Source organism: Ceratotherium simum, chromosome 14, assembly GCF_057802395.1.
Source record: "Ceratotherium simum simum isolate JZ-2026a chromosome 14, ASM5780239v1, whole genome shotgun sequence".
Classification (NCBI taxonomy): Eukaryota; Metazoa; Chordata; class Mammalia; order Perissodactyla; family Rhinocerotidae; genus Ceratotherium; species Ceratotherium simum.
In genome coordinates this window covers 49,285,580-49,310,317 of record NC_141913.1, presented here as the reverse complement: position 1 = coordinate 49,310,317, position 24,738 = coordinate 49,285,580, and the positions used below count along the sequence as shown (strand labels likewise).

Below are 24,738 nucleotides of genomic sequence, written 5' to 3'. Positions count from 1 at the left end.
CTAGTTGCTGTATGTGGGACACGGCCTCAGCATGGCCGGAGAAGTGGTGTGTCGGTTTGTGCCTGGGATCCAAACCTGGGCTGCCAGTAGCGGAGCGCGTGCACTTAACCGCTAAGCCACGGGGCCGGCCCCTCCCACTTCTTTTTAAAGCACTTAGTACATGCCATTAATTGAAATGGTTAACTCTTCATACAGAGCTATGTCATTATCAATGTACCACTTATCTTCAAATTCCTATTAAGGTGAACTAAGTGAAATTCTATATACAGCCCTCTTAGAACACTATGCTTCTATCCAGAGAAGCATTTAATTTCCCTGCAGTTTAATTATATCTGATAAATAATAACTTGCTATTATTAACTTATGTTTTTAGACAGCATAAAACAAAAATAATAATGACACACAACCAAATATTACAGTACTCCTTATTATAGCATAATTTCCTTTAAGCATAAGCCAAGAAATATCAAATAATAATAGTAACCACAGAAGTCTCAAAAGTTCACATTATAAATGGGCTGAACTCAGGAACGCTACTCAGCAATTAAAAAAATCCAACAAACTACTGACATATGCAACAACATGAGTGAATCTCAATACTTTATACCGAATGAAAGGCTTATACAAGAGTACATACTGTATAATTTCATTTACATAAAGTTTTAGAACAGGCAATAGTAATTTTGTAGAAAAACTCATAATAGAGGTTCTTGGAGTCAGGGGCTGGAAGGGGTGGGAACTGACAGGGAAGGAGCATGAGGGAACTTTCTGAGGTGATGGTAATGTTCTACATATTGACAGGAGGAGTTTGGGTTATCACAGGTGTATCCATTTGTTGAAACTCATCAATGGTATACATAAGACATATTTTATTGTCTTTAAATTTTACCTCGAAAGAAAAAAACTTCTAAATATTGAGCTCTAACTAATGATATGAATGCGAAATAATTTAGAGAAAAGTATACTGATATCTGCAACTTAATTTGAAATGAATACAAAAGATAAGACGGATTTTTGGAAGAATTTAAAGGTTGGAGAGATGTACAGGTATGAGATAAAGCAAGTATAGTAAAAGGTTAATGGTAGAATCTAGATAGTGGGTAATGGGTACAAAAATTTTTTTCAATTTTCCCCTTTAAGTTTTGAAATTTTCAGAATAAAATGTCGGAAAAAATAAAACTTGGATGTACAGAGGAAAAAAACAGTTAAACACTGGTCAGTATCCATTGGCTCCTAGAATTTAATAATTAAAGTTGTAATACTGGGAAATAGCTATTATTTCTTAGTGTCTTAAAATGACAAAAAAATTTTTCTGTTTTCCCTCCACCGTTTGAAATTTAACCAAAGCTAGACAATGAGTCACAAAAAGAAAGGACATAAATACCAAAATATAGGTAAACTTTTTACAAGGGTTTTTACTTACACATCTTTTAAATAGGTAAAAATACAAAATGCTAGACTGGAATAAACCACTGCCTGATAAATAACTAATATGATATATTATAAAATAGAGTTCCTAGATCACTATATATATAGTATCTAAAATTTCCAGCTCTTTAAAAAAAATTAATCTAACCACTTTTCCCCAATGTTTTGTATCACACCATAAATAAAGAGCTTTACCCTCCAATTATATATACATGTCATAAAAAATTATAATAACGGTACATAGAAATCTAGATAAATCATCCCAATCCCACTAAAATTGGGAATAAGATCAGATATTATTAAATTTTTCCCCAGTATTTCTAGATATTCTTTTTTCCCATGTGTAAGTACGTGTGGACATTTTTGCAAAAATAGAATGGATATATACAATTTTGTATCTTGCTTTTTAAAAATGAAGCTTATATAGTGAGAATTTGCCATATCATTAAGGCTATTATATACATATTGCTTAAACTGCTTTCCAAAATAATTATACATAGCAATCTGAGTTCCATCAGCAGTATATAATAGCAGTTGTCAATGCTTGGTATTATTATTTTTAATCTCACCAATTTAACATACTATAAAATTACATCATTTAATTATGCATCTCCTTGATTCCTGGTGAACTTGAACATTCTTTGAAAAAATATATTGGCCATCTACCTTTTTTGGGAGTGTGCATGAATTTTCTATTTGTTTGACTATTCCTGATATATTAGTTTATCTGGCCATTACTGCCCTGACCAGAAAATCCACTTGAGTACTACAGCCTCTGCTCTTAGTCACATGTCTTAGCTCCTCATTAGCTATTCTGATGACTCCAACCTATGTATTAAAACATGTAGACCCAATAGGATGAACTTTTACCAACCAATGTTCTGGTGTTGTGATACCTGACTTCATTGTTTTATTCCTGATTTTCATGGAATGTTAAGTATGATGTTGGTTGTTGATTTCAGATAAACATTTTCTATTATGTTAAGTATCTACCTAACACTGGTTTTCTAAGTTTTCTCTCTTTCTCTTCCTCCTTATAATATTTTCAATCAGACATACAGGCCTAGATTAGAGCCTGTTTGATCACCACACATTATTCCTCCATTATACTGTTATTATTTCTCTGCAAGTTTCAAAGAACTCATTTATACAACAGGGAGAGTCCATGGGCGAAGCAAATACACAGTTTAATCTTCAACTTGGTATTATTATGGCCACTGAAAAATATATTCTAAATTTTTTTTTTTTTTAATAAGGAAGATCAACCCTGAGCTAACATCCAATGCTAATCCTCCTCTTTTTTTGCCGAGGAAGAAGGGCTAACATCCGTGTTTATCTTCCTCTACTTTATATGGGACGCCGCCACAGCATGGCTTGACAAGCAGTGCATGGGTGGGCGCCTGGGATCCGAACCTGCGAACCCAGGGCCACCTAAGTGGAGTGCACGCACTTAACCACTGCACTACCAGGCCGGCCCCCTAAATCTTTTTTTAGTTCCAAGCCAACAACTTCATATTTTCCAAGAAAAAGAACCTCTGATACCTTTTTAAATAATAACTATGATGTCACAAAAGTAAAAATCTCCTGATTCATTAAGGTTTATTCCATATCAGAAAAAACATTATTTATGGAAGTAATTTCAACTTTGATTGGACTAACCTATAACATATTTTGTAAATAAAATGTACTTTGGATGTTAAGACATAATATTACAGCTCCAAGATAAATACGCTTCTTTAGATTCAGCCACAATTCTTTTCCAGGGCAAGCAAATGCCTTTCCAAATACTCTAATATAAAAGAAAAAGTTTGGAAAAATTAACCTCTTTTATTAAGAAAGAAGCAACCATATTCTAATATGAAGTATACCACAAAGCATTTCCTCAAATTCCAGGATTGTGTAACTTCTTAATAATTCACTTTATAACTCCGAAACTGAATGATCAGGTACTTTCATCATAGTGGGCAAACTGGTAAAACCTGTCTGTGTACAAGTTTTATTAAGTCTGAGAACTAAATCTATTATACACAGTGTGACTATAAGGCATGCAGATTGATTTTATAAATCACATACGAAAGTAGTCCTATTTATATTTACATTTAATATTTTAGTACTGATGACAGAACGTACTTTTACAATAGTTAAAAAAATTAGTCTCCGATCCTTGAAAAGGTATCTTTTATGGACATCATATAGCACTTTAAAAACGAAATGTATCAGAAAAATTGACCAGCTGGCTGAGTGGTAGAGTATTGGTTAATTCAATTAAACATTTATTGAACAACAACTGTGTCTCTGTATAATTAATTTCATGAGTGGAACAGACAAAAAAATGCCACAAGTTCAGAGGATTTAGAGCTCACTATGGGCTGGAGAAGCTTCAAGGAGAGGAAGGAACAGAAACCGAACCTTCCTTTAAAGATATGGAGGATCTGGAAAAAAGAAAAGGAGGAAGGAGAATAAGCATTCCAAGAGAAGGAAAAATAATATAGACAAAGGCACTGAGGGAGAAAAATATAAAACATGTTCAAGGAACACTGAGCAAACAACGTTGAGTACAACAAAGGTTTTGTATATGGACAACATGGTTGAAAAGGAAGGAAGAAAAGAAATTATAGGGAGAATTTTATTATAAATATTCACAATAAAATATTTTAAAGTCATTTTTTCGTATACTATGCAAAAACGGGAAAAAATTAAATTCCTAAACAGGTCTGTAAGTTCTTTTTTCTGTAACATATAATTTTGCTAATAAAAAACAGGGTTGGAAAAGTTGCTTTGGATAGGAGGAAGCAATTTTAAAAGGTTTTAGCTGGAGATACATGAATAAACAGATTTTAAAATCAGGTAAGAATAAGGATGAAGGAAGAGATTAAAGGCACAAGAACCAGTTATAAGGTTAAAACTGATGGTCCAGATGGGAGCTAAAGGCCTGAACTAAGGCAGCACACAAGTGCAGAACTGATAGAGGGTCAGAAATAACACAGAAAATATGATGACGCTACCTTGTGCAATCTTATCTACCTACAACAGGATCAACTGGTTTAAAAAAAAAATGAACATCATTTCTAACTGCTGGGGATTTTTGAAACACTAGGTGGGAAAATCTGGAGGAAGGCTACACCCATGATTGAAACTACGGTCTCCTCCTCCTTGAGGGTTAGTCATGCTCCATGGCTAGACCCAGAAACTTAGATGTAACCATGCAGCAAAGCTTCAAGATTGAAAAAAAGTACAAACTAATTCAGACTTGTAAGATTATTTCATTCAGAACAATTGGTGACTATATTTGGCTCTAATTCCAGGCTTAGCTGATCCTGGTCTACAGCCCAGATATCCTACGATCACATGCAGGATATGCATGTCCTAATTTGGATTAAGTTAAGTGCTGTATAGTATGGACACCTCGATGAAATTAAGTGATGCTATAGGCACATTGTTCACCTCTGCCTTAGTGTGGACTATAGTTTGTCACTTTATTTTTTAAATGATCAATTTTGTACTACCTGACTTGCCTTCTGCATTAAGAAGACTGGCTACTCTGACCGAGTTAATAAGATATACTCTGAATGAATTATTAAGATACTTTGCCTGATCATATACTAAAATGACCTGAGAACTTCTGCTGAGCTGCGTTTTAAAGTCGACATAAAATACCTGGTGTAATGGACAGAGTGCAGACTTGGAAGTCAGCAATCTGGGTTGGAATCCCAGTCCTGCCACTTAAGACATGATATGTGGTAAAATATAAAAAGGCATACAAAGAAAAGGTAAGCCCTTGTGCCCATCTACCAGTCAGCAATCCTCCTCTGCAGCAACAATCATTATTTAGACTCTTTTATATGTATCCTTTTAAAATATGCTAGGCATATGCAAATTTCTCCCTTTTTGTACATAAATGGAAACATTTAAATACTGGCTGCATCCTAATTTATTCAACTTACAACTTGGTGATCATCCCACATCAGCACATATAGATTATTCTATTTTAATTAACAAATCCCTTGCTGTAGGACATTTAGGCTGTTTTCAATCTTTAATATCTTTACTTGTAAATGATATTTTAAAAAATCTTGGTTTAACTGTTTTAATGCAAACAAGCATGTCTATAATAAATTACAGAAATGGTATTGGAGATTAAATAATGCAAATTTTTAAAATGTGATAGATATTGCCAAATTACTCTCAAAAGAGTGTCCTATCAACAGGGCATGAGTATACATTTTACCTTCCAACCTTTGTGTCACAGATATTTTTATCAAAACTACACTCAGAAGATAATATTGCTTGCAGAAAAAATCTGTTAGGGAAGAGTCCAGTGAGATGATAGATTGAAAAATCACCTATTAATACAGGCTACCTTTTGGATATGGACATCTTATTTAAAGGTTTAGGAGACAAAAATCAGTATTCTCACTATTGTGACGACTTAAAGAGTACAAAATGCAAATATTGATCATTAAGAACAATAATAAAATGTGACTAGAGATTTTGGTGATAGATTCATAACTTTTATCATTCTACTTTACTTTCTTTGGTCAACTCTCCTTATTCCCACATCTGTCCCTAAAGGAAAAAAAAAGCTTCAATCTTAAGCATGACTGTAAAGAATGTCCATAAGGAGCTACTCCTGACTAAAAAAATTAGAAACTTTAAGACTGTTGTTAGGTGCTTTTCTAATGGTTAATTCTACTTCCATACACATATACAGAATATTTACAAGACACCCCATCCAATAAACTAGAAAGCTATTGACATAAAATCATTTTGTTCACTTGAAACATGCTAAATATATCCTAAAAGAGATCTGTGTCCATATTATACTAAGAATTATTACCTGATTCTGAAGATTTCTCTTCCAAAAAAAATTGATCCTCAAGGTCACAAATGGCAACAAGAGACTGAGAATGGATAAACTGGTACCTATGTACCAACAGTTTGTGAGCAAAGAATGACTTTTTTTTTGCAAATTTAATTAATAGATGATATAAGACACTGATATTAAGTATAAGGTAACAAAAAAGGTAGACATATGCCAGACGTATGAAGAAATAACTTATTAGGCAAAACATAATCTTTGAGTCCATATACCAGAGAGAAGATGGTATTTCATGTCATAAAAACACCAAACTCCATTCACACTTCACAGATTACAGGATTAAGTGCCAATTAATGGTGGAATAGTAGAGTCAATTCCCATTACAAATTTTCCTTCTTTTGCCAGAATTAATTACATGCAAATTTTGACAAAGCACAGTATATACTGCTTTGTTTTATAAAAAGAAAAATGCCAAGGACAACAACGTATAAACACCACCCAACATGAACTGTTAACATTTTTCACAAAATTTCAAAATTTAAAAAGAAATACCATCTTAGAGAAAAAGTTCATGTCCTTAACGTTTCTCTCCTCAAAGGCAATGACAGTATAGATTTGTGTGACTCCACTTGATGCTTTTCTACTTGTAATACACATATATAAGTACCCACAAATAATATACAGTATTGTTTTATGTGTTTGAAAATATACATAATGGTACCATAGCGTATGTAATGCTGTACAACAGATCTGAGATTTGATTAATGACTGCTAAGACTTCCATTTTATGAATAGAGCATAACTATTTTTTCCATTGTGTATGGCTAAGAGGATCGTTTCCAATGTTCTGCTGCTATAAAGTGACTATCTTTGTACACACCTTGTTTTGCATACTTGTCAGTTCCAGATATATTCTTATATGTGGAAAAACTGGGCTGAAGGGTGTGCACACCTTCAACTTTACTAGATTTTATCAAAATATTCTTCAAAGTAGTTGTATCAACACTCTTACAGGCAGCACGAGAGTGCCTGCTTCCTCCATATTTCAGGCAGTACTAAGTGTTGTGTACTAAATCTTCATTTTTGCCAAAATGTTGGGTGTTGTGAAATGCATTTCCATGATCACTAGTGAATTTGAGCATCTTTTCACTGGCTTGTTTCTTTTTGAATTATCTATATTTTGTCTATTTTTCATTAGGTTATTTTTCTTTTCGTAAAAATTCATAGGTATTCTATATAAATTCTATATTTGAAATATTTTTTGACCGTTACATACGCGGTAAGTACATTCTCCCAGTCTACGGCTTGTCTTTTACTTTGTTTATGTTACCTTTTTACATATAGGAATTTTAATTTTGATCCAAATCTATCAATCTCTTTAAAGTCTATGATTTCTGTCTTAAGAAATCCTTATCTCAAGGTCATAAATATGTTTTAATATTTTCTTCAAAAAGTTTTCAAGTTCTAGTTCCCACATTTAGTATTTTAATTCATTTGGAGACTGTTCTGGTGTGTGCGTGTGCATATGGTGGGAGACAAAGAAATAATTTAATTTTTGTGGAGGGAAAAAAATCATTTATTGATTAGTCTACCCTCCCCCCACTGATTTTACTCTCTTTTTCCTATAATAAGACTCACTGAGTTTCTTTCTAGGCTGTATTCTGTTCCTTAGCTTAATATGTCTACCTCTCCTCCTTTGCTTTTAAAATATTTGTTCTGTAAATGGCAACATATATTGATTTTTAAAAAATATTAAGTTCCAAATAAAGACACATCTTCTTTTCTGCCCATCAGTTAGTTATAAAATTGAGTAACTAACCATTGCCTAAGAAGAATTCAAAAAGAGGAAATCATATTTAAAACATAACTTACATGAATGTAATTAAAATATCTGCAAAAATGTCAGTACGATGCCTTTAAAGACATAAAATACAGTGCATTGACTGTATGGTAGCAGATTTAATGAACCATTACAAAATCCTAACAATGTTTGTCATTTTTTTTTTTGCTGAGGAAGATTCACCATGAGCTAACATCTGCTGCCAATTTTCCTCTTTTTGTATGTGAGCCATTGCCACAGCATGGCCAATGACAGACGAGTGGTGTAGGTCCGAGCCCGGGAACCGAACCCGGGACTCCAAAGTGGAATACGCCGAACTTAACCACTAGGCCACTGGGCTGGCCCAATGTTTGCCTTTTAATAATTTATTTTACAGTTACATAGATTTACTGCCTAAGACAATAAATATTAACTCAGTAGACTCTCACAGCAGCCCTATGAGGTAGGTACTATTATCCCCCTTTTTTATATGAAGAAAGGGAGGCAGAGAGAGATTAAGTAATTTGTTCAAGGTCACAAGGGTAAAAAAGTGGCAGAAATAGGATCTAAGCCAGGTTGTCTCATTACAAACTCTGCGCTCTTAACCCACTATACTATGTAGCTGTTTCCTTTAAAATCAGCAGACTTTGATCTTATTTATGGCAGCTATTCAAACAGAAATGCTATCAAATTTTCATGTGAATTTCAAGCACAGATGTTCCGAGTACCTGTTTTTTAAACCATTTCTTTTAGTTAGCAATATGGTTTAAACAGTATGCAAAAATATGGTGGAACTGCTATTATTTTAATTAGGACACCATCTATCCATTAGTCCAGTTTAACCCTATGAATTAGTATTGTTACAACACCAGTCTTTTTCGATCTTTCATCATCAACAAATCTGATCTAGTCTTCCTTCATTGCTTCATATTTTTTCTTATAAAAGAAAGAAGTAATTATAAAATGAGTTTTTGAAGTTCTTTCTCATACATCCTCTCATGTGAACTTCATTAAAACCCTATGACTAGTAGTGGACAGAAATGATTACTCTCCTTTACACAGAAAAAGAAGGCTCAAAAAGGTTAAGTGATCTACCCAAGGTGACAGAGGCAGAACTGAAGATCAGACCTGGTACCACAAATCCAGTGATCTTCAAACAAGCTCAAAAATGTAGTTGGTATAGACTGGCACAGACCTACTGCTGTTTTATCAGTTACATCTCGTTCCACAGCTACTCTTATGAAGCCCATATTTCTCTATTTTGTTCACACCAACATGAGAGATCTGTCATGTATCTTGCTATAATCCAAACATACCAGTTCTAGGACATTCTTCTTGATCCTGCTGTAGTTAAGTGTTATCTTTTGTTGAATCCTACCAAATACCATTGCTGTATTAAATTGCACTGGGTATTCATTTTTCAGAAATCTGAAGAATATATATATATATATATATATATACATACATTTTTTTTTTTTTTTTTTGCTGAGGAAGGTTTGCCCTGAGCTAACATCCATTGCCAATCTTCCTCTTTTTGCTTGAGGAAGATTTGCCCTGAGCTAACATCTGTGCCAATCTTCCTCTACTTTGTATGTGGGTTGCCACCACAGCATGGCTGCTGATGAGTGACGCAGGTCCGCGCCTGGGAAGTGAACCTAGCCTGCTGAAGCAGAGTGTGCCAAACTTAACCACTAGGCCATGGAGCTGGCCCTCTATTTTTAAAGTAAATTAATCAATTTACACTCAACTGGTTCAGATTTTCCTGTGCAGATTTCCTTAGTTTGTAGAAACTATATGTATATGTGGAATTAGGGAGTCAAAGTTAATTGCAGGTAGAAACTTCCAGTTATAAGATAAATAAGTCCTGAGGATATAATGTACAGCATGGTGACTATATTTAACAATACTGTATTGTATATTTGAAAGTTGCTAAGAGAGTAGACCTTAAAAGTTCTCATCACAAGAAAAAAAAATTGTAACTATGTGTGGTGATGGATGTTAACTAAACTTGTGGTAATCATTTCACAATACATGAATATATCAAATCATTATGTTTTACATCTAAAACTAACATTATATGTCAATTATATCTCAAAAAAAGTTAACTGAAACATTGAAACAAATACTCATATGATAAGGATTGAAGTAGATCAACCACAAACTAATGCAAATCCCCCCAAAATCAAAGAGTCACTGTGTTCAAAATATGACCAATTAGCAAAACACTATTTACTTAAATATCAACAAATATATTTTTGGTATAAATAATTTAGAAACCATAATTTATCATCAAATCTCACAGTACTTTTAGGTAGAAGCCATTAAAAACAACTACCTTTAAGAAAAAAATAGGCTGTCAATATTCAAGATCTTTCTCAACTCATATTTGTAATTTAGGTAGAAGATTGTATTTTTAGACCAAGGTAAATGTTCTTTTTCAGTTGATCATCATAAAACCAAGGGGGGGGGCACACAGTTACAAGCTATATAAAAACACATTAACCAAATTTAGTTTTTCACTTGAAAATATTAAACAAAATGAAAATTATACCAATTGTGGAAGGTTTTTCTAACCAAGACTTTTAAAAAACAAACAAGCATACATTCTGGAGATCACCCCTAACTTTCTTGTTTGAAAAACAGAAAGTGTGATTTTTTTTTAATCTTTTTTTTTTAATTGCGGTAACATTAGTTTATAACACTGCATAAATTTAAGAAAGTGTAATTTTAATTTTTGACAGAAATAAGGTCTTTTTTCCCTGACTAATACCCCTATCTTGCTTCCTTTTAGCCCAAGTACCACAATGGCTTGAAATGTCATACTATATTTTTACAACTACCCAAATGGAATCACTTTATTAAGTGGAGAGCCAGATAATGGTAAGCATGTTCCCACAAGATGTTTTAAACAAGGCAAAATATAAAATAAATATTATCTTTTCTTTACCCTCACTTCCTTTTCCTTTTTCTCACTCAGGATAAAGAGTTAAATATGGCCAAAGAATAAAGTTTACTATTCATTCAAAATTTCACCCATCCTTGAGGGTCAAATTTAAATTTTACTTTCTTCACAAGAGTCATTTCATGACTACACCTGACAATGATTTTTCTATATCTGAATGTTTACACTATTATCTGTACCACAGAAGACTATTCTATGGTTCTTGCATGGGTTAGTCTTGCCTCTTCATTAAGAATATAAGCTCAAGGACATGCATTAAACATCTTTCCCTACAATCCTTAACTGATCACATAATTTAATAAATAAATGGATTAATGTAAAATATTGAATACCAACTGTAAGTCATTGTGCTAGGCAGTGAAAATATCTGACTAAATTTCCACAAGAAATAATAACAATTTTATTTTATTTTTTTGCTGAGGAAGATTCGCCCTAAGCTAACATCGGTTGCCAATCTTCCTACCTTTTTTTTGCCTAAGGAAGATTAGCCCTGAGCTAACATCCGTGCCAATCTTCCTCTATTTTGTATATGGGATGCCGCCACAGCATGTCTTGATGAGCTGTGTGTAGGTCCCCACCCGGGATCTGAACCCACAAACCCCGGGCTGCTGAAGCGGACTTCGCAAACTTAACCACTATGCCACCAGGCTGGTCCCATTAATAATAATTTTAAAACTACTGCAAAGGCATAGGCAAGAAAAATGACAGTCATACAACAGTTAAATTTAGGAATTTATATGATCCAGACAATACTGGAAAGTCTCATTCAGCAAAAAGCAGTGAGCTTAACGCATTTTAGAAATATTCTGTTGATATTTTCTCTCAGAAGCTGGAGGAAGCACTAAACCCAATTCCAACCTAACAGGGAGGAACTACTTCGGAAAGTTAGAAGAGATGGGAACTTTGGGAGATTGTAGTCATGACATCTTAGCATTGGTGATACTAAAAAAGGAACAGTGAGCTATGTACTCTTTAAGAGTTCTGAGAAAAGATAAGTAGGATCATGAAACAGAAAATTTTAAAAAGGAGGAAAATAACTCAAGAAGGCTGCAGGCTCACAAGTGAAATTACCACATTCAATCACAAATGACTGCCTCCGGACAAGCCGCCTTATAAAAATTTGAAGGCATGGTGAATATAGAATATAAGAAATCCATCAGTGAAAAATGTAAATTACTTGTCTTCCCTATTTGACCACCTACTGTCTTTACTAAACAAAAAACTGGGCTCATCCTAAGAAATTACAGTCCAATTTTGATTAGAACTCTAAGGCTTCAAGTGGAACCAGCATTCCTCCGGCTGTAATCTGCTCAGTGTTAATCAATGACATTGCCACAATTTTTATCTTGCAATCTAACTGGAAAGCAAAACAATTACTAAATGGAAGTTATTCTGGCTCAATTGGGAAAAATACAGGGGAAAAATAGATAAATAATGTGTATGCGTACATTCAAACAAGTCATATTAAATATAAAAGACCTAATTAGTTCATCAACTAGATTTAGTAGGAACATTGCAATGATGCTACAACAATTTATCAAACACTAAGACTTCTTTAGAGCATTTCTTAAAAGTAATTTTATTCAGTTAATAGAAATTCTTCTACTGGAAACATTAAACTTATAGCTATAATTTTTTTAATATTTGAATGTTATAAATATGGATTACTCTTTTCATCAAGAAAAAAGATTAAATATAGTATGAAGACTTCTTAAAGTATTTAAAAAGCATTACTATACTATAGTACTAACCTTGGTCAACAGACTTTTAGGTAATTCAGTAAATCTTGCGAAATTAAACTGTTTTCAGACATCATCAAATAAAGGAAACTACTTTTGATTATACAATTATTCTTAACAATTATAAATGTTCAGATCAGATACACATCAAACAAAATATATACAAAAACAGATAAAAATAATTTAATGTTTTAGATAATCTATACTACCAATCTTTATACTGTTTATAATTAACCAAAAAGTTCTTATTATTATAAAATCATAACCCAACTAGCAACAATCAACAAGCTAGAATTGAATATAGAGGACCTTTAAAAACAGGCAGTAGTCCAATCCTAGAGAAAGATTCATCCTTAGAATTTGTAAAATATAGTTTGTGTGATCAGGAGCTTAGTCAAAATCTTCAAAACACAGTACTAAATCCAGTTTTACAGTTTTATTTTAGCATTTATCTATTTTCTAACTGGATTAAGACATTTGCAGGCATTGATATTTTGACATATTCAATGTATTTGTATTTAAACTGTACTAACGTTTGTGTTATAAATGTCTGCAGGTTTATAGGAGGAATATTTAAGAAATATTTCTTCTTTTTATGACACCGTTATTAAAATGCAGTCCTGACATCATAGATCTAAATGTAAAAGCTAAAACTATAAAACTTCTAGAAGAAAATATAGGAGAAACGTTTTACAACCTTGAGATAGGCACATATTTCTTATATAGGACACAAAAAGCATGAATCATTAAAGAAAAAAATCGATTAACTGGACTTGATGAAATTAAAAACTTTTGTTCATCAGACACACTGTTAAAAAAATGAAAAGGCAACTATACTGGGAGAAAGTATTTGCAAAACACATATTGATAAAGAACCTGGGTCCAGAACATACAAAGCACTACAACTCAATAAGGAGACCAAAAAAAACCAAGCTATGCTAATGGCAAAAAGCTCAGAAGGAGCGCTCAGCATCACTAGTTCTCAGGGAAAGGAAAAGGAAAACCACAATGAGGTACCACAACACTCTCACTAGAATGAGTTAAATAAAAAGCCTGAAAATACCAAGTGTTTGGGGGATGTATATAAATTGGAATTCTCACACACTGGGAACGGGAATTTTAAATGGTATAACCACTTTGGAAAACAGTTTGACAGTTTCTTATAAACTTAAATATATACTGACTATATGACCCAGCAATTCTATTCCTAGGTATTACCCAAAAGAAATGAAAACATATGTCCATGCAAAATCTGTACAAGCATGTTCACAGGTTTTATTCATATAGCCCGAAACTAGAAAAAACACAAATGTCTAACAACAGATAAAAGGATAAACCAAAAGAGCAATGAACTACTAATACACACAAAAACATGGATGAATTTCAAGAATATTATGCTGAGAAAAAGAAGCCAGACATAAAAGAATATATGCTCCATGATCCCAATTACATGAAATTTAGAAGAGGCAAAACTTATGTATAGAAGTGGTTCTCAATTGGGGAAATTTTGCCCTCCCCTTCCCTGGTCAATGCTGGATACATCTTTGGTTGTCATAACTTGGGAGATGGGGCGGGGATGGTTGCTACTGGCATCTAGTGGACAGAGAGGCCAGGGATGCTGTTAAACATTCTAGAATGCACAGGACAGTAGCCACAACAAAGTATCAGGCCCAACATTTCAATAGTACCCAGGCCCAGGTTGCGAAATCCTGTTCTATAGTGATCAGTGGTGGTCTAAAGGTCGGACTGGGGATACTGAATGCAAAGAAAAATGAAGGAATTCTGGGGACAATAAAAATTTTCTATATTTTAATTGTAGTAGTGATTAGTTTTTCAAAACTCCTCAAACTGTACACTTAAAATGGGTGCATTTTATGGTATGCAATTGTACATCAAAACTTTACATAATTTTTACACTGATGGTAAAGATTATAGTGCCTGTCAAATAATATAAAGCTATATAAAACAGCTTAATCCAATTCTTGCCTTTTAAAATACATGCATAGAAAAGACAGGACAGGCAAATACCACTGGCAGGATTATGGATGATAAGTTTGATTTTTTTCTCTATTGCTCATTTGCTTTGTATTAACTTGAAAATATATATATGTTCAGCAAATAATGAGGATAATAGAAAAGCACAGGCGCACACGAATATTTGATTGTAGTTAAATTGTGATTTTTTAATCACAGGACTTGTTATTTCAAGAAACTATAAAGATGTATGATGCAAAGGCATTGAAAAGTCAATTATTACTCTATTACACTGCTATAATATTTAAAGAGTCTAAATTATAAAGGTATTTCTAAACAAAAAGTTTTTAAGAGAAATTTTCACTATAAACAGTGATATCAAATCATAAGGTAGGCTGAAAAGGTTAAGAAATTCTTTTAAATTAAATAAAGTTATTAAGTAAGGAATAACCCATTTCATTATATTAATACAATAGAAAAACACAGCAGATGCAAGTCAGTTATGTTCAACAATAGGCTAGGGACTGTACAAAGTGTGAGGAATATAAAGATGTCCCACAAGAAGTGACTATCTAATGGAGAAAAATGATACCATCAACAAATTAAAACAGTTAGAGGCTATGGCTGAGATTTGAAAGTAGCACAATTAAAGAACCAAGCAACTAACAAGCATGGTGAGTGCGGGAAGCACTTACAAAGATGCCATTTGAGCTGGGTCTTGAGAAAGTAGTACATCTTGTCACGTGAAAATCATTATTAGATAATTCAGAAATCTTCAAACAAAAAAAAAATCCAACTACATAATAATTTTGTTACATTGCTCTGTTACACATTATAGTCTTAAAGGCCAGTAATGAGAAAATTTCTTCCTGAAAAGGAAGATTATCCTATACATTGAGGAAGGAAGCTATACCTACTGAGAAAATTCCATATCCAAGAGGGAAATCTGCTTAGGATTTACCTTGATAGAAAATGCATTCTGCACTTTCACTAAATCTAAGTTTGGCAATCTAAGTCTCTGGTTATACAATTTTAAAATTGTATATTTAACATTCGTTAGTAAATTCCAGCTGGCTTCATCTAACACTAAAACATCTCATACCATTAGTAAGGGAAAACCCAAGATGCCTCTCAAAAGGGGATACTGGGAATCCAGTATACATCCTTGATGGTACGTCTTTAAGCCATAAGAAACGCTTATAAATACATGATGGAGTAAACGATTACTCTATACTGCTAAAAATGATTATAACAAAGTAAAAAAGTAAATTCTTAACTTCTGCAGAGAAAAAAGCCAGCGACGCGGTGGGACCACAGGACAGACTGCAGCCAGAATTTGCCTGCCCTGCTCCTTAGATTTCCTGTAATTTTGGAAACTATTGAAATTAAGGCATCGAAATTGAATTAAACCGACTTTATTTAAACAGAACGCATTTTACGCAACAGAAAATCCAATGTTTGAGTAAGAATGTCATCCCAAAGACAAAGGTTCTTTAGTGGATCTGACTTTGCGAAGAGAGCAACATTTCCTACTCTTTTCTCTCCCTTGACTTGGAGTCAAAGAATTACCACGAGCAATTTAAGAAGCACTGTTTCCTGGTAGGGGTGATTCAAGAGATTGGAGGAAAAGGGAAAAAAGTTAAAGCGATAAGCCAGTTTGCTAGGGAGCCTTCTGGAGTCCCGTAATAACCAGTGAACTAGAAACTGGATATTTTATAGATACCGATACCAATAAGGGAGCCAGGAGCAAACACAACTCCAGCCAAGGCTTGGGGGCAGGCAGAAAGAACAGTCACTGCCAAATCCTTTTGCTTCCACCGCAAAAGACCCCCATCCCCTCCAATCCTCTCCCTCAAAAACGTTCCTAATACTCAGTACCCGCCCCCAAATACCCCCTCCCCCACTATCCCAACAACCCTGCCCGACTGACAGGCTGCGTTCACTTACTGAGCTGTCCCCCGCCCGACGTCGTACTCGGCTCCCGACCTCCTGCGCCTCCCACGCCGGCTGCTCCAGGGAACCCCGGCGCCCCCATCCCCGGCGGGGTCCCACTCTGCCTCTCGAAGTTGCCAGGATTGGAGAAGTAGTCGCGCAGCCGAGGCAGCTCGCGGCCGCTCTCTAACAGCTCGGTGTGTAGCTCCAGGGCGGTCAGCAAGTACTGGTCGCGCAACAGCTGAGCCGCGATCGCATCTATTGACAACCGGCCCGGGGTCTCCCCGCTGCCCCCCAGCGCCACTGCAGCCGCCGCCGCCTCCCCAGGGAGCCCTGGCCGCGCACTGCCGCCTAAGGCCACGGGGTCCTGGGGCGATAGCGAGTCAGCAGAGCCAGGATCTAGGCCGCCCCCGGAACCCAGCCGAAGTCCTGCCCGTCGCTCCTCGGTCGCCGCTACCTCGTCGTCGTCCTCGTCTGAATCGCTGAGGAACGGATTCACCCCGCCGCCACCACTGCCACTACCTCCAGGCGCCATCGCCGCCATCTTATCCTATCGGGAGTACGGGCGCCTCCCTGACTGGCTCTGACAGGCCTCAGCCTGAATCCCCCCTAAGCCTCAGCAGGCACTGCACACCTCCACAGTCCTGGCCTGGCCACGTCCCGCCTGCCCACCCGGAGACCAGGCGTAGGCTCGGAGGCAGAGGCTCCGGACGCAGCACCACCCGCTGCCTCAGCCGCTGCTGCACCAGCAGTTGGGCTCTGCAGGCGTCTTCCTGGTCTCCAGTCTCGCGAGAAACGGCGCGTGTCCTGCCCCTCTCCCGCCCCAGCCCCGCCCCAGCCCCGCCTGTTCTCCACACCAGCGAGCAAAGATGAAAGGCCCCGCTCCCCGCTCAAAGGCAAAACCCCGCCTCCACTCCTGTTTGATTGGCCGGAGAAGAAGGGAGGGGGCAGGCGTTACGGAGGACTGGTCCTGGAATTATCGCGATAGCAGCCGCTGGCCAGGTAGGTGTCGGGGGTGTTCCTCGGTTTCCTTGGAGCGGTTATGACGGGGGTTTAGCAACCATCTCTTGGCTATCCTTTGAAGGGTCGGGGGCGGGGGAGAGCTCTGCCCGACAGCTGGGTCCTGTCTTCGCGCTGAGGAGGCCTTATTTTCGAGATCAGGCGTGACCCGGATAAGCCCCAGGTAAAACCCGGGGACCAGTGCGCGGAGGCGCGGTGGCACCGAAACTGGCCTCATGCCCGCGGACGCGCTGTGTCTTGGCGCGCTTCGCTTTCTTTTGCACTGTGCTGCCAATTGGTGACATTCCCTCCGCACGTGTAGCAGGTGCCCAGGCAGTACTCAGAATTTGGCTTCCTTTCTCTTCTTTCCCTTCTCAGCCTTGTGCCTGCTCGCCCTGGAGGCCTGGCGACAGCACCGGCGTCTTGCACTTTGGGAGAGCGCCTTCTGGGCACCGAGTTAGTGCTCTAAAAGGGCGGGCCGGGCGGGGTGGGGTGGGCTGTGGGAGGTGGAGAGAGTAGATGGAAAATGGAACTCGGAGGTTTGGATTTGCTTGGATCTGTGAACACCCTTGTAGCCTCGACTTGAATCACAGACTATTAGAGACTCAGTAAACACTTAGGATTTAATATACAATTTGCACAACAGGGACTTTTCAAAATATCAAGTGCAGTTCCATCAGTAGAGAGATACGTAAAGTGAAGCCTAGAGTCGTTCAATGACGTGGCAAGTCAGTTCCACTAATAAGTATTCAAAGGAATTAAAATCAGTTCTCTTAAGTCCAAAGCCATTCTTTTCCCATTATGCCTTGCAACCTTTCTGACTTGTTCATTTAGGCTGGAATTAAGGTATTGACTGTGGAACTTTATTTTAAAACGTAAATAGTTTAGATAGTTTTGATTTCCTTTTTCAAACGTTAGCACATAAAGTAAGTATACTAGGTTTGGAAGTTCAACATTTATCTTTCGTGTCATTCCTTGATTACTGTCCGGGATGGTAAAGGGAATGTTAGTGTCTGGTGAACAGTATTAGACTGCTATTCCTAAGAGCTTCTATTTTCTTCACACATAAATTGCTACTTTTCCAGGTTTTAGATTTACTCTCTTTCTGTATAGCTTCCTTTAAGCACCAAAATAAATAGGTAGCAGGAATTATGTTATCAGGTAAGTTACATAGTATGTTGAAGCAGTGATGTATCTCCTTTAGCTCTGTGGAGAATAAAAATAGAGCATTGTTATATAACTTTAGGTCAGGTTATTGGTTTACATGTAAAGATATGACAACAGTTAAGTGTAGGCTTTAATTTCAGTTTACCCAGTCTCAGTAAATTAAAATTTTCATTTTAATGAGGCTTTGAGTTTTTTGTTTTGTTTTCGTGAGAAGTTTTTTTGGGGCTTGTTAATACTAAGAATTTGAAATATTTTTTTATAGAACATTAGCGTCTGATGTTTGAATTCTAAATAATTTTCTGTGCTGTATATTGAAGAAAAACAGGAAAAAAACAATCCCTGATCTTAGGAATATAGGATCAAAATAGCCAATGGTGTATCCTGTTACATATTTCTTAGCAAAAAGAATTGCTGATCCTTATTGTAATTGAATTTGGCAGAGAGATTGAAAATGGAACCAATTTCTGGAATGGAGGAATGGGAGGGGAGGTGAATGACATGGAAAGAGCATGATTTGAAATGGATTGTTTATATACAATATTTTCATCTCTGTAATGGGGAATTTTAGAAAAATCCTGCACTTAGGGTCCCTGAAGAGGATTGTACTTATCAGATAGAAGAGCCTAAAGTTCATTTCCCAGTTCTACCAATTATTTGCTGTGAGACCTTCAAAATGTTACCTTACTTCTCTCAGCCTCACTTGTGTTTATCTGTCAAGGGGATAATGAAAGTACACAGAAGTAGGAATGTGCTTGTCATAGTGCCGATACCTAGTACACAGTAAATTATTATAGCCAGTTATTAACTAATGCAATATTAGTATATATTGAGAATCTTGGACAGGTTTTTAAAAATAAAACAAAACAAATACCAACTATTTAGTAGCTAAAGCCAGAAAAAGCAATTAAGTCAGTAGGGCCCAAAGGGAATATCTTTAATTTAGAGTCTGACTTCTAAAATGTAAATTGAAAATAGGTTTAAAATATGTTTCCTCAGAGAGCTGTAAGAAGTTGGATGTAGAAGTTCTTCCGTCATTGGCTTCCTATACAAATCCCTAGTTTCCTGATTCTATTTCGTATCCTATAATCATGGACTTGTTTATGTGACCTTTATGTGACCTTCCAAGCCCATAACAAATCAACTGGCCAGGCTTCTCAGTAAGTACTTTTCTTTTCCACAATACATAGAGGTTTACTTATCAATTGCAATGTTTAAGTAACACATACTAGAATATTAATAATTGCTGATCTCTACTTATGATAATTTATTATTACTATTGTTGGGAATTTTTCTTTCTACTTAGCAAGATTTGCATTAATCTAGGTCTTTACAGCTAATAATTCATTGAATAATCAGGATAGTCATTGAAGTTTGTATCTTAGTGATGAAAATGTAAAAGATTGCTTTTTTCCCCAAGCACTTCAGTCATTTTAATTAAAATAAAAAGTTATTTTTGGCCTTAATATCCTTAAAATAACCACAAGTAACATTTTAAATGCAAGTTTTTGGCTGACAAAGTTTTAGAAATATTTAATTTTTGTTTTTCAGTGTGTGGTAAACATTCCACAGATAGAAGCTAAATAAATTTTATTGGTACATGGATATGTGTCTTTTAAAATTTTTAGTAGTTATTCATTTATTTTGGAGGTTTCCAAATGATTCAACCATGACAAAGTTTTCTTTTTCAGTAAACCTGAATAAAATATGATTCTCTTTAAAGATAAATCTTAAGTAATAATATTGATTAATATACATGTTCTTGGCAATAATAAAATAAGTAGTATGTGAAGGAAGATATTTTGGAATCACTGCAATTTTATATATAGTAAATAACTTAAGCATAAAGGTTGCTCTTTTTTTTTAAAGTATCCTAGATCTTCACAGTTCCTGTGTATGTTCTGGAGGAATAAAAAGAGAAGCAAGGCAGCCTCTAGTGGCTGTAGTGCATATTGCCTGTATCTTTGAAATGATAATCCTAAATAATTTATTCAGCAAAGGTTTGAGTGCCGGGACAGTGAAGAGTGCTGGAGAAGCCCTGACTTGCTGTCATGGAATTATGGTTAAGTGATAGAGACAGACATTAATCCAAAGAGTCAAAGACATTGCTGTGTAATGGTAAACTGAAGTAAAGGTTTAGGTTTCTGATTTGGACTGCATGGCCCCTGAGGAAGTGATGCTTGAAAGTGCAAGGAGATGTTACGAGAGAGGAGATGTTGGTGAGAGAGGATGGAGGGTGGGTTGGAAGTGCATTCTATAGAGAGGAACTGTACCTATGAAGGTCTTGTAGCAAGAGGAACCATGGGTGGGTCGGCCCCGTGGCTTAGGGGTTAAGTGCATGCTCCGCTACTGGCGGCCTGGGTTCGGATGTTGGGCGCGCACTGACGCACTGCTTCTCTGGCCATGCTGAGGCCACGTCCCACATACAGCAACTAGAAGGATGTGCAACTATGACATACAACTATCTAACTGGAGCTTTGGGGAGAAAAAGGAAAAAAAAGGAAGAGGATTGGCAATAGATGTTAGCTCAGAGCTGGTCTTCCTCAGCAAAAAGAGGAGGATTAGCATGGATGTTAGCTCAGGGCTGATCTTCCTCACAAAATAAATAAATAAATAAATAAATAAATAAAACTGTTTAAAAAAAAAACAGGAAGCATGGGCTACTTGAAGAAAAAGAAGAAGGCCAGTGTGGTGAGATGCCATAAAACAAGGGGAAGTGCGATGAGACAAGGCTAGAAAGGGAGGCAGTGTACCACCTTGTTAGTCATCTTAAGGATTTTAGTCTTGATTAGGAAGGGGGAGAGGCACTGAAGGGTTTTATACAAGGGATGAGATGTTCAGATTTGCATTTGAAAAGAGCACAACAAAAAAGTAATACATGGCTACACAGCACAAGAATAGGGTGTAGAGAATGACTCCTGGTTCTCTGATTTGCATACCTGAGTGGAAGGTGGTGCTGTCTCCTGAGATTGTGAACACTAGGGAGTTAGGAGGGTTACCATCTAAACAAGGCTCATGGGGGATATCATGAGTTTGGTTTTAAACATACTCAGTTTGTGTTTCTTTGAATTATCCAAGTGGATATGTCAAGGTTGGAGTTACATATGTGGATTTGAAGCTATAATTTGTTGAGACTTTTGCATATAGGTGATAACTGAAGCCAAGGGTATGATTAAAAATGCCTAGACAGAAAGTATAGAGTGAAGAGAAGAGGGCTAAGGACCAAGTTTTGAGTAACTCCAAAATTCAGTAACCAAATAGTGACCATTCTATGGTCAGAGATGGAGGAGGAAAACTGAAGGAGTAATGTTCACAGTAGCCAAAAAATGACAGCTGTTTACAAAAGAAGGCATAGTTAACAAAGACAAATTGAATGGATAAGCTATGGAAGATGAAGACTGAAAAATAGTCATTGGATTTTGCAGTATTGGCTATCTAAGTGAAAGCTTTCTCTCTGATGTAGTGGAAACAAAGGCTCAATTGAAGTTGTTTGAGAATTAGGTGGTCAGGAAAAAAGATCATATTTTCAAGAAGTTTGCTGTGTTGGAGAGAAAAGGGCAGTCAATGCCTTTAAAGTTTTTTCCATTAACTTTTATATATATGAGATGTATCCTTGTCATAGATGTGGCTTAATTCATTTTCAATGCTGTATAGTATTTCATTATGAATAAACAATGTATCTGTTTCTTATTGTTAGATATTATTTCTAATTTTTATTGTTAAAAATAGCAAAAGCCAAGTTTTGAATTTAAAGTTTTTTACCTGTATTTCTATCTGATGTGGAATTCATCTTAATAAATTCTAAAGTGGTAGCTATAATACTACTTCTGTCAGTTGGTTAAAAATATAAAATTAGATCTCTAATTCCACACCATATACAAATAAACTCTAAATAATGACAGATGAAAAGCAAAAATTTAAAACTGTTTGAACTTAGTTTTAATTTAAAGCTGTTCTTATGTGACATAAGAACAAGGGAAGTTTTCTTGGACAAGAGACAAAAAATTCGGTCCAGAAAGGATAAGTTTAGTGAATTATGCTGTATTAAAGTTATAAAACTTCTTTTTAACAAAAGGCACCAAAAACAAATTAATATGTAAATATGTATATCTAGATATATATATAGATAAACACTCACACACACGTTTAATTATAATGTACAAGTTAAAGATAAAAGGCCAACAACCCTAACCATATTTGATCAAAGGATATAGGAAACCCAATTTGCCAATAAAAACATGAAAAAAATGTTCATCCTCAGTAGTAATCGGACAAATAGACACTCAAACAACAGGATGCTATTTTATCCTGTTTAGACTTGCATAAAGTAAGTATGACAATACCAGGTAATTGTGAGGATTTAGAGATAATAGGAACTCTCATACATTGCTTGTGGGCATCTAAATTGTTATGGACAATTTACCACTATCTTATGAAGTTGAAAATACCATTTATTCCAGCAATTCCACTTAAAAGAGATGGCTTTCAAACTTATTTGTACATAAAAGAGTTTGAAATACATTTTTCACTAAGACTTGCTATATTCATGGATGCACATACATGTATGTACACACATAGGGAAAAATTAAAATACTTTTTTTCAAAACAATGATTTGCCTTACTGCTTCTGAAGTACTTTATTGTGATGTATTCTCTACCCTCTCCTATTCTATTCTATTGCATCCTATTCATTAAAAAAAAAAAAAAAGAAAAAAGGCTAATGGCAATGCACCAAAATAATTTTGTAACGGGTCATCATTTGGGTCATCATTTCACTGTTTGTCGTTCTGAAAATCTCCCAATTTTACTGTAAGAGGTATGCTTAATTGCAGCATTCTTTGCAATATTGAAAATTGGGGACAGTGTCTATCAGCAGGATAATGTTCAAATAAGTTGTAGTGTAGTTATATAATAGAATATGTGTCTGAGTGTTTGAGATAATTCAAAGAAATAATGCTTTCTATCTATACTGGTAAAAATGATAAGTAGAGTGGGAAAAGCAAGAGAGGTAATGTTGATGATTATAATGTTAATCAAACCTTGTAGAATGACAGATGGCTTTTAATCACACAATTGACTGAGTTTAAAATATATACCCTCGGGGCCGGCCCGGTGGCATAAGCGGTTAAGTGCGTTTGCTCCGCTAGCCCGGGGTTGGCCCGGTGGCGCAAGCGGTTAACTGCGTAAGCTCCACTGCGGCGGCTTGGGGTTCCTCAGTTTGGATCCCGGGCGCGCACTGACGCACCGCTTGTCAAGCCATGCTGTGGCGGCATCCCATATAAGGTAGAGGAAGATGGGCATGGATGTTAGCCCAGGGCCAGTCTTCCTCAGCAAAAAGAGGAGGATTGGCAGATGTTAGCTCAGGGCCGATCTTCCTCACACACAAAAAAAATATATACCCTCTGTGCAGAAGAATTTCAAGTAATTAATGAAGATACTTCATGATCTCAGTAGATGGAGCATAACTACTCACTCTTTAAGTATTGGTTGCACGTAGTGACTTCCTTCCAAGGAGTACAGTATGAAAGAGGGAGGGAAACTGTCAACTTTACATTGGAGAAACCTGACAAACGCTACCTTAGCTGGGTGGTCAAGTTTAATATCGGTAGTGATGAGTCAGGTTGATAGTATGCATCCTTGATATGATGTAATGAAAATGGCACTTTACACATGTAGTTTTCCTCCTCAGAATCCATAACCCCATCAGACAAATTCCAGTAGAAGAGCATCCTACAATATACCTCACCGGTACTCCTCGACACTCACAAGGTGTTCAAAACAAGCAAAGTCTGAGAAATTGTCACAGCCAAGAGACGCCTAAGGAGACATGATGAGGAACCATACTGCGGTATCCTGGAATAAAGGACATTAGATGTGAAGAAAAAATTTGAATTCTTTTCAA

General features: G+C 36.1%; 2 protein-coding genes across 9 annotated transcripts in view; one reads left to right on the top strand and one right to left on the bottom strand.

The window, feature by feature from the left end:
• The window catches only part of RELCH (RAB11 binding and LisH domain, coiled-coil and HEAT repeat containing), a 116,854-nt gene extending 99,426 nt beyond the window's left edge, over positions 1-17,428 (bottom strand). For 4 of the 5 annotated variants that reach the window (XR_015554336.1, XM_004422599.3, XM_004422598.3 and 1 more), the window contains exon 1: positions 16,689-17,427. Coding sequence is in view for 4 of the 5 variants with exons in the window: in XM_004422599.3 (XP_004422656.1) it covers positions 16,689-17,217 (529 nt within the window). In the remaining variant the exon portion in view is untranslated. Of the gene's footprint in view, positions 1-16,688 lie in introns of all 5 variants that reach the window. The other variant, XM_087439313.1, reaches the window with a different exon arrangement.
• Positions 17,429-17,745: 317 nt separating this feature from the next.
• PIGN (phosphatidylinositol glycan anchor biosynthesis class N) overlaps positions 17,746-24,738 on the top strand; it is a 126,230-nt gene continuing 119,237 nt past the window's right edge. For 2 of the 4 annotated variants that reach the window (XM_087439315.1, XM_004422597.3), the window contains exons 1-2: positions 17,746-17,856; positions 19,836-19,996. The gene's annotated coding sequence lies outside the window, so the exon portion shown is untranslated. The remainder of the gene's footprint in view (positions 17,857-19,835; positions 19,997-24,738) is intronic. The other 2 variants (XM_087439316.1, XM_087439314.1) reach the window with 1 other exon arrangement.